General features: G+C 57.9%; 1 protein-coding gene across 1 annotated transcript; it reads left to right on the top strand.

The window, feature by feature from the left end:
* The first annotated feature begins 222 nt into the window (after positions 1-222).
* GATAD2B (GATA zinc finger domain containing 2B) lies at positions 223-9,768 on the top strand. The gene is made up of 10 exons (XM_041467478.1): positions 223-552; positions 2,302-2,431; positions 2,618-2,749; positions 2,895-3,026; positions 3,637-3,807; positions 4,939-5,254; positions 6,683-6,885; positions 7,392-7,502; positions 8,106-8,223; positions 9,214-9,768. Exons 1-10 carry the CDS (start codon positions 224-226, stop codon positions 9,345-9,347), a joined length of 1,776 nt encoding a protein of 591 aa, XP_041323412.1. The 5' UTR covers position 223; the 3' UTR covers positions 9,348-9,768.
* The last annotated feature ends 250 nt before the right edge of the window (positions 9,769-10,018 follow it).

A 10,018-nucleotide genomic window follows, 5' to 3' on the forward strand; every position in this document is an offset into this window, starting at 1 on the left:
CTCTCCTGGAGATCGGAGCTCTGTGAGATTGGAGCTCTCCTAGAGGTCGGAGCTCTGTGAGATTGGAGCTCTCCAGGGCATTGGAGCTCTGTGAGATTGGAGCTCTCCAAGAGATCGGAGCTCCATGAGGAGATCAGAGCTCTCCGAGGAAGCCGAGCTGAGCTCGGGGGGGATCCTGGGGGAATCCTTGGCACTGACAGTGTCCCTGTCCCTGTCCCTCAGGATGGACCGGATGACGGAGGACGCTCTGCGCCTGAACCTGCTCAAGCGGAGCCTGGAGCCGGCGGAGGAGCGCGAGGACGTCCTGGCCAAGCGGCTGAAGATGGAGGGACACGAGGCCATGGAGAGGCTGAAGATGCTGGCACTGCTCAAGCGCAAGGACCTGGCGGGGCTGGAGGTGCCCCACGAGCTCCCGGTGAAGCCGGACGGGATCAAGGGCTACGAGGAGAAGCTCAACGGGAGCCTGCGGCCCCACGGGGACGGGCGGAGCGCGGCCCGGCCGGGCAAGGAGAACATCAACGACGAGCCCGTGGACATGAGCGCCAGGAGGAGGTGGGTGCCGGGAATTCCGGGGTCTGGCAGGGTGGGAGGAGCCGGGTTGGGAATGAAGTGGGATTTGGGGGGTCCTGGAGAAGCTGTTCTGGTGACACCGAGAGCTGGGGAGGGAATTGGGAATGGTGGGATGAGGGGGAATGGCTTCCCATGGACTGAGGAAGGAATCAGGAAGGAATTGTTCCCTGTGAGGGTGGCACAGGTTGTCCAGGGATTTGTGGATTTCTCATCCCTGGAAGTGTGTGAGGCCGGGCTGGACGAGGCTTGGAGCAGCCTGGGGTAGGGAGAGTGTCCCTGAAGGGTCCTGCTCCGAGTGAGGAGTCGTGGGCTGCATCCTCAGCGGAATTCCTTGGATGTCGTGCAATATGAGGGTACCCAGTGGGGCTCCAGCATCACACACAGACACCTGGACCAGGAAATCAGCCCTGGAAAGAACTGGGAATACTCCACTCTGAGTTCAGAAGTGAGACTGGGAATGTCTCATTTTCCTGGATTTTCCTCGGGAGTGTGCTCCACCTCTCCTCACCTCTGCCTGCCTCCCTCGCCGTGGCTCCTCCTCCAGTGGTTCTGTTGGAATTCTGCTCTTCCCTGGACAAAGGAAATCTGACAATTGGTGATTCCTCGTGGATGGATCCATTTTCCCTCTTGGATTTGGACTCTGGCTCTGCCTTATTCCCCTGGTGGAATGTCAGTAATCCAGCCTGGATGTATTGGGATGTTCCTGCAAAATCATCCCCGGGAGCTGTAGGACAGCCCTCGTCCTGGGAAGTGCCATCCAGATGTGCCAGCCTGGTTTGGAGCTCCTGGGATGCAGCCTGGATGGGCTCCCACTGGCTCCTTCTCCTTGGGATGCTCTGGAATTTCTCTGCTGGAGCAGGGGCTGCTCCGTGCCCTGGTGCTTTGGAATATCCACAAAAACAGCTGGAATTTTTGGGAGATAAAGGCAATCCCAGCTCTGAGTGTCTTCCCACCCTTGGAGCAGCCAAACCTGGGAGCTGGGATTTGGCTCTGGGCTCCCTCCTGGCTGTTCAGAGCTCACAGTTTGGGATGAGATATTCCACGGTCTCCCCTCACTCCAGGAACCTTCCAGGGAGCTGGAATTACCTCTGAGCCCGGCCTTCCCACTGCTCCACGCTGGATTATCCCAGAGTTTTCCATTCCAGCAGCAGGAATAAAATCCAGGGTAGCAAAGGGAGTCTCCTTCCCTGGGATGATCCTGCCTGGATCCTGCTGGACTCCACCACTGATTTTTGGTTTATTTCTTTTCCTTGCTGCTCCTTTGGTTTCCCAGTCTCATCATGGATCAGTTGGATATTCCTGCAGGTTTTCCTTTATGGAATGAGCTTTTCCAATAGATTTGGCTCGGGATAGGCTTGGAGTGGTGCCGTTAATGGGGGGGCTCGGCCCCTTCTCCACCGCAGTGAGGATGAGCAGTTCCAGGCTGGAGTATCCCTGCCATTCCCTCCCATCCCAGCACCAGGACACGCTCCTGATTCCCACCTGATTCCCAGGTGGGATTTGCACCCCTGGAGAGGGACCTGGGGGGTGAGGGAGTGCTTTTGAGGGAGTCCTTCCCTCCTGGTGTCCGTGGGAGCCGCGCCGCTCCGGATCCGCGCTGGAACGAGGGGGATCCTGCTCCCAAAATCCCGCATTGCTGGCTCAGTGGGGCTCCCCAGATCCCAAATTCTGGCTCAGTGGGGCTCCCCAAATCCCAAATTCTGGCTCAGTGGGATTCCTTTCCCCTTGCAGTGACCAGGACCGGGGCCGCTTGACCCCGTCCCCGGACATCATCGTCCTGTCGGACAACGAGGCCTCCAGCCCCCGCTCCAGCTCCCGCATGGAGGAGCGGCTCAAGGCGGCCAACCTGGAGATGTTCAAGGTGAGGCAACGGGAATTCCATCCCGGGAAAGGCACGGGGTGAGGGGGGATGAAGGATTTAGGGCGTTTCTCAGCAAGTTTCTGTGTGCAACCCCCCGTTTGTCTCGCCTGTGGTCCAAATTCCCGCTTGGGTTCAGCTTTCCCCCCTCCCCTGCTCACGTCCTGCCCGCTGTCTGGTGTTTTCCAGGGGAAGAGCCTGGAGGAGCGGCAGCAGCTGATCAAGCAGCTCCGGGACGAGCTGAGGCTGGAGGAGGCCCGGCTGGTGCTCCTGAAGAAGCTGCGGCAGAGCCAGCTCCAGAAGGAAAACGTGGTGCAGAAGGTGAGGGGATGGGTGGGACAGCAGGAGCACGCAGAGCCTTCACTCCACTTGTGGGATTCCCTCACCAATCCCCCCGTGGGAAGACAAATCCGTGGCTCTGCCCGTGGATTCCTGCTGATCCTGGCTCTCCTCGCTGCCCCCCCAGACTCCCGTTGTCCAGAACGCCGCGTCCATCGTGCAGCCGTCCCCTGCCCACGTGGGACAGCAGGGCCTGTCCAAGATCCCCTCCCGGCCCGGAGCTCAGGGGGTGGAGCCGCAGAATTTAAGGACATTACAGGTGAGCGTTCCCGGTTTTCCTGGAAAATGCTGATGTTGGTGGATGCACGCAGAGCTGAGGGGCTTTTTCCAAGAGGTGGAGGAATTCCTTCAATTCGTGGTGATTGGGGTTGGATTTGGGTTTGTCAGGAATTAGGTTCAGTGATCCTTGTGGAGCTGGGTATTCCGTGATCTGAATGTCCACTGTCCCAGCTGGAGCGGGATGAGGATGGTGGGAATTCTCCAAGGCCTGCAGCGTTCCTGCTGCTCCCAAAGGAGGAGACACTGGAAGTGTTTGCTCCATGGATTTCTGCTGCTGTCCTTGGAGCAATTCCAGCCTCCCACAGGAAATAGGGATGTGCCATCTTGAGCTGGGGAAAGGGCCACAATTCTGTAAAATCCAGGAGAGTCTGGGGAAAAGCAAGGGATTTGGGGCATTAGAGATTAACTGGGATTCTGGCTAAGCAGGAATTCCGTGGATCAGGCAACCAATGCTCCAGTTTTCCCTCATTTTCCTATGACTTCGTTACTGAGCTCAGGGAGCACTGGGGGGATGCTTGGGGTTGTCCTGTGCTGATCCCAGAGCTGCTTCCTGGCATCTGATTCCCTGATTCCACCTGGATTCCCCACAGGGCCACAGCGTGATCCGCTCGGCCGCCAGCTCAGCCCTGCCCCACATGTTGATGTCCCAGCGTGTCATCGCCCCCAGCCCCGCCCAGCTCCAGGGCCAGCGCGGGCCCCAGAAACCCGGCCTGGTCCGCAGCTCCACGCCCGGGATGAGCCCTGCCATCAACTACCAGCCGGTGGGTCACTGCTTCGGGCTGCCTGGGTACTGGTTTGGGCTGGTTTTCACTGCTTTGGGCTGCCTAGGTACTGGTTTGGGCTGGTTTTCACTGCTTTGGGCTGCCTAGGTACTGGTTTGGGCTGGTTTTCACTGCTTTGGGCTGGTTTTCACTGCTTCGGGCTGCCTAGGTACTGGTTTGGGCTGGTTTTCACTGGTTTGGGCTGCCTGGGTACTGGTTTGGGCTGGTTTTCACTGGTTTGGGCTGGTTGGGCACTGACTGGTACCACTTTGGACTGGTTGGGCACTGATTTGGACTGCCTGGGCACTGGTTGGTACCAGTTTGCACTGGTGTGTACTGCCTGGGCACTGGTGTGTACTGCCTGGGCACTGGTTTGGGCTGCCTGGGCACTGGTTTGGGCTGGTTGGGCACTGGTTGGTACCAGTTTGCACTGGTTTGGGCTGCCTGGGCACTGGTGTGTACTGCCTGGGCACTGGTTTGGGCTGCCTGGGCACTGGTTGGTACCGGTTTGCACTGCTTTGCACTCGTTTTTTACCGGTTTGTACCGGTTTGGGCAGTGCCTTGTACCGGTTGGGGCTGGTTGAGCACTGGTTTGGGCACTGGTTTGTACCACTTTGCACTGGTTTGGACCGGTTTGCACGACCCCCACCCCCAGGCCACACCTGCTCACCCTCCCCTCCGCATTCCCAGGACCCCCCAGCCCTTGTGTCCCCCCCGACGGCTCCTGGTGCTCCGGGGGTCTGTGAGCCTGGCAATCCCAGCAATCCCAAATTCCAACCTGATCCCAAATTCCAACCTGATCCCAGATTCCCACCCAATTACAAATCCCCACCCAGTCCCAAATTCCCACCATGATCCCAGATTCCCACCTGATTACAAATTCCCACCTGATCCCAAATTCCCACTCTGATCCCAGATTCCCACCTTGGTCCCAAATTCCCACCTGATCCCAAATTCCCACCCGATTACAAATCCCCACCCAGTCCCAAATTCCCACCCTGATCCCAGATTCCCACCCGATTACAAATTCCCACCTTGGTCCCAAATTCCCACCCTGAACCCAGATTCCCACCCACTCCCAGATTCCCACCCCGATCCCAAATTCCCCCCCTGATCCCATCTCCTCCTCAGCAATCCGGCTCCTCGGTGCCGTGCCAGCGCTCGTCGTCCTCCGCCATCTACATGAACCTCGCGTCCCACATGCAGCCGGGCTCGGTGGCCCGCGTGTCCTCCCCTCTCCCCAGCCCCAGCGCTCTCTCCGACGCCGCCAATTCCCAGGCCGCCGCCAAGCTGGCGCTCCGGAAGCAGCTGGAGAAGACGCTCCTGGAGATTCCGCCCCCGAAGCCGCCGGCGCCGCTCCTGCACTTCCTGCCCAGCGCCGCCAACAGCGAGTTCATCTACATGGTGGGGCTGGAGGAGGTGGTGCAGAGCGTCATCGACAGCCAAGGTCATTGCCCGGGGTCGTCCCCGAGGGAAAACCGAGCTGGGGAGGGGTTCCCGGGGGTTCAGCCCCGATTTGGGGCGTTTCGGGGTGAAATCGTGCGGTTTAGGGCTTCGGGGGCGCTTGGAAGGGTTGTGGAAGGAGGTGGTGGGGGTTTGGGGGGAAGCTGTGAAATTTTGGGGTGGGTTTGAAGGTTTTTAATGGGTTCGCAGGATTTCAGACTGAATCTGCGGGATTTTAGCCCAAATTCTCAGGATTTTGGCCGATTCACAGGATTTTAGACCAAATTCTCAGGATTTTGGCTGATTCGCAGGATTTTAGACCAAATTCTTAGGATTTTACCGAATTCTTAGGACTTTGGCAGATTCGCAGGATTTTGGCCAAATTCTCAGGATTTTAGCCCAAATTCTCAGGATTTTGGCCGATTCATGGGATTTTACCCCAAATTCTCAGGATTTTGGCCAATTCACAGGATTTTAGACCAGATTCTCAGGATTTTTGACCAAATGCTCAGGATTTTGGCTAATTTGCAGGATTTTAGGCCAAATTCTCAGGATTTTCGCCGATTCATGGGATTTTAGACCAAATTCTCAGGATTTTTGCTGATTCGTGGGATTTTAGCCCAAATTCTCAGGATTTTAGCCCAAATTCTCAGGATTTTAGGCCAAATTCTCAGGATTTTGACCAAATGCTCAGGATTTTCACCGTTTCTCAGGATTTTAGACCAAATTCTCAGGATTTTAGCCCAAATTCTCAGGATTTTAGGCCAAATTCTCAGGATTTTCGCCGATTCATGGGATTTTAGACCAAATTCTCAGGATTTTTGCTGATTCGTGGGATTTTAGCCCAAATTCTCAGGATTTTAGCCCAAATTCTCAGGATTTTGGCCTATTCATGGGATTTTAGCCCAAATTCTCAGGATTATGGCCGATTCTCAGGATTTTAGCCCAAATTCTCAGGATTTTAGCCCAAATTCTCAGGATTTTAGCCCAAATTCTCAGGATTTTGGCCTATTCATGGGATTTTAGCCCAAATTCTCAGGATTATAGCCGATTCACGGGATTTTAGACCAAATTCTCAGGATTTTCGCTGATTCGTGGGATTTTAGCCCAAATTCTCAGGATTTTGGCCTATTCATGGGATTTTAGCCCAAATTCTCAGGATTATGGCCGATTCTCAGGATTTTAGCCCAAATTCTCAGGATTTTCGCTGATTCGTGGGATTTTAGCCCAAATTCTCAGGATTTTAGCCCACATTCTCAGGATTTTGGCCCATTCATGGGATTTTAGCCCAAATTCTCAGGATCATGGCCGATTCGCGGTATTTCAGCCAAAAACTCCGGTATTTCCCGCCAGTTGTTTGCGGTTCCAGTGGGGATCTCGGGGCCCTCAGCCCGACGCGGCGCGCGGGTGCTGAGGCGGGCGCGTGTTGCAGGGAAGAGCGCGCCGGCGGTGCCGCGCGTGGAGCCGTTCGTGTGCGCGCAGTGCCGCACGGACTTCACGCCGCACTGGAAGCAGGAGAAGGGCGGGCGGATCCTGTGCGAGCAGTGCCAGACCTCCAACCAGAAGAAGGCGCTCAAGGCCGAGCACACGAATCGCCTCAAGAACGCCTTCGTCAAGGCCCTGCAGCAGGAGCAGGTTGGGATCCCTGGGAATGTCCCTTCCCGTTGGGCCGTCCCATCCCAAAGCACCCTGTCCCATCCCATTGATCCTATTGATTCCATCCCATTATCCCCATCCCATTGTTGGCATTGGTCCCACCCCCTGATCCGATTGATCCCATCCCATTGTTCCCATTGATCCCATCCCATCATTCCCATTGATCCCATCCCATTGATCCCACCCCACTCATCCCATCCCAGCCAGGCTGGCATTCCTGAGGAATTGAGTGGGATGGCATTCCCATGGGAATTGGGCAGGGTGGCATTCCCGTGGAGATTGAATGGGGTGGCATTCCCATGGGCATCGAGTGGGGTGGCATTCCCGAGGGGATGGCATTGCCGAGGGGATTTGAATGGGATGGCATTCCCGTGGGCATTGAGCGGGGTGGCATTCCCGAGGGGATTGAGCAGGATGGCATTCCCGAGGGGTGGCGTTCCCGAGGGGTGGCGTTCCCGCGGGAGAGCTGAGGGCTGCTCCCACAGGAGATCGAGCAGCGGCTGCAGCAGCAGGCTGCCCTGTCCCCCACGGCCGCGCCCGCCGTGCCCAGCGTCGGCAAACAGGACGGGATCCTGCGGCACCACACGCTCCGGCAGGTGGGAATGCGGGAATGCGGCCCTGGGACCGCGGGGTGGGATCGTGGGATCGTGGGATGGGATAAGGGGATGATGGGATCATGGGATGGGATAGTGGGATGGGATAAGGGGATGATGGGATCATGGGGTCATGGGATGGGACCGTGGGATGGGATAATGGGATCATGGGATGGGATAATGGGATGGGATCATGGGGTGGGACCATGGGATCATGGGATGGGACCATGAGATAATGGGATGGGATAATAGCATGGGATCATGGGATAATGGGAGGGGTTCATGGGATAATGGGATGGGTCATGGGATGGGACCATAGGAGCATGGGATGGGGCTGTGGGATGGGATAATGGGATAATGGGATGGGATCATGGGATAAGGGGATGGCATCATGGGGTAATAGGATGGAGTCATGGGATGGGATCATGGGATGGGACCATGGGATAATGGGATGGGGTGGGACAGGATGGCACTGGAGCAGATGGGATGGGGTGGGATGATGGGGGTGGGACGGGATGTGACCATCAGGATGGTGGAATGGCCGCCCTCTCTCCCCCTTCCCGACAATCCCAACGCCGCCCCGTGTCCGTGTCCGTGTCCTGTCAGGCCCCGCAGCCCCAGAGCAGCCTCCAGCGCGGAATTCCCACCTCCGCCCGCTCCATGCTCTCCAACTTCGCCCAGGCCCCACAGCTCTCCGTGGCCGGAGGGCTCCTGGGAATGCCAGGTACGGCCCCGCTGCCTCGGGATGGGATGGGTGGGATGGGATGGGATGGGATGGGATGGGATGGATGGGATGGGATGAGTGGGGTGGGGTGGGATGGGATGGGATCAGCAGCATGGGACAGCTCAGGCCACACCTGTTGGATTTTGGGGCAGAATTTAGGAATTCTCACCCTGTGCCAGCCCCATCCTGGCTCTTCCTGCCCCGTGGGGGTCCCGGGGTGGCTGTGGGTCTGAGGGAGCTGTGGGATCTGTGGGGTCTGTGGGATCCATGGGAGCTGTGAGATCCAGGGGATCTGTGTGGTCTGTGGGTGCCTGGGATCCATGGGGTCTGTGAGATCCATGAGGGCTGTGGGATCCATGGGATCTGTGGGGTCCCTGGGATCTTTGGGATCCATGGGATCTGTGAGATCCATGGGAGCTGTGGGGTCTGTGGGTCCCTGGGATCCATGGGATCTGTGGGATCCATGGGGTCTTTGGGATCCGTGGGGTCCCTGGGATCTGTGGGGTCCCTGGGATCTTTGGGATCCATGGGATCTGTGGGATCCATGGGGTCTTTGGGATCTGTGGGGTCCCTGGGATCTGTGGGGTCCATGGGATCTTTGGGATCTATGGGATCCATGGGATCTGTGGGGTCCATGGGATCTTTGGGATCCATGGGGTCTTTGGGATCTGTGGGGTCCATGGGATCTTTGGGATCTATGGGATCTATGGGATCTGTGGGGTCCATGGGATCTTTGGGATCCATGGGGTCTTTGGGTTCCATGGGGTCCCTGGGATCTGCGGGATCCATGGGGTCTTTGGGATCTATGGGATCTGTGGGATCTGTGGGGTCCATGGGATCTGTGGGGTCCCTGGGATCTGCGGGGTCCATGGGATCTTTGGGATCTATGGGATCTATGGGATCTGTGGGGTCCCTGGGATCTGTGGGATCCCTGGGACCCGCGGGATCCCCGGCCCCGTGCCCGAGCGCCGCGTCGCTGCCGTCCCGCAGGGGTGAACATCGCGTACCTGAACGCCGGCATCGGGGGCCACAAAGCGTCGAGCCTGGCGGACCGGCAGCGGGAATACCTGCTGGATATGATCCCGCCGCGCTCCATATCCCAGTCCATCAGCGGACAGAAATAGCCCCGGCTGCCGCCGCCCTCCCGCCGGGCCGAGCCGGGCCGAGCCGGGCCGCGCCGCTGCCTCCGCTCCCGGGGAGAACACACCGCGAGAACCCGAGAGAAACAAACCGAGAGAAAGAAAAAAAAAACAACAACAACAACAAACGTGGGGAAAAAGAAAAAAATCGAAACAGACAAAACAAACATTTCAAACGGCGACCCGCCCCCCACCCCGTTCCCAGCCCGAAATTCCTTTGGTTTTCCAGGCCGGGAGCAGCCCCGGCCCCGCCGCTCGTTTTGTAACGCCGCCGCTTTCTCCTTGTGTTGTGGGTTGTTTTTTGCCCCTTTTTTTCCTTATTTTTTCCCCCCTCCCTTGGCTCCATGGATGGTTAAAGCTTTTTTCTCCCTTTTCCAGAGACTTTTGGCAAGGGCACCTTCCCCGATTCCCTGTGGGGGGAGATTTTGGGGGTGGCCTGTGCTGATTCCAGGGGGGTTGGGGGCGTCTCCTGGGGGGACAAATCCCTGGAGGGGTGTCACCTCCCCCTGGCCCCACTCCCGGGGGTGTCACCTCCCCCTGGTTCCGTTCCTGGGGGTGTCACCTCCCCCTGGTTCTGTTCCCAGGGGTGTCACCTCCCCCTGGTTCTGTTCCCAGGGGTGTCACCTCCCCCTGGTTCCGTTCCCAGGGGTGTCACC

This window comes from Pyrgilauda ruficollis, unplaced genomic scaffold (assembly GCF_017590135.1).
Source record: "Pyrgilauda ruficollis isolate IOZ18807 unplaced genomic scaffold, ASM1759013v1 scaffold208, whole genome shotgun sequence".
NCBI lineage: Eukaryota > Metazoa > Chordata > Aves > Passeriformes > Passeridae > Pyrgilauda > Pyrgilauda ruficollis.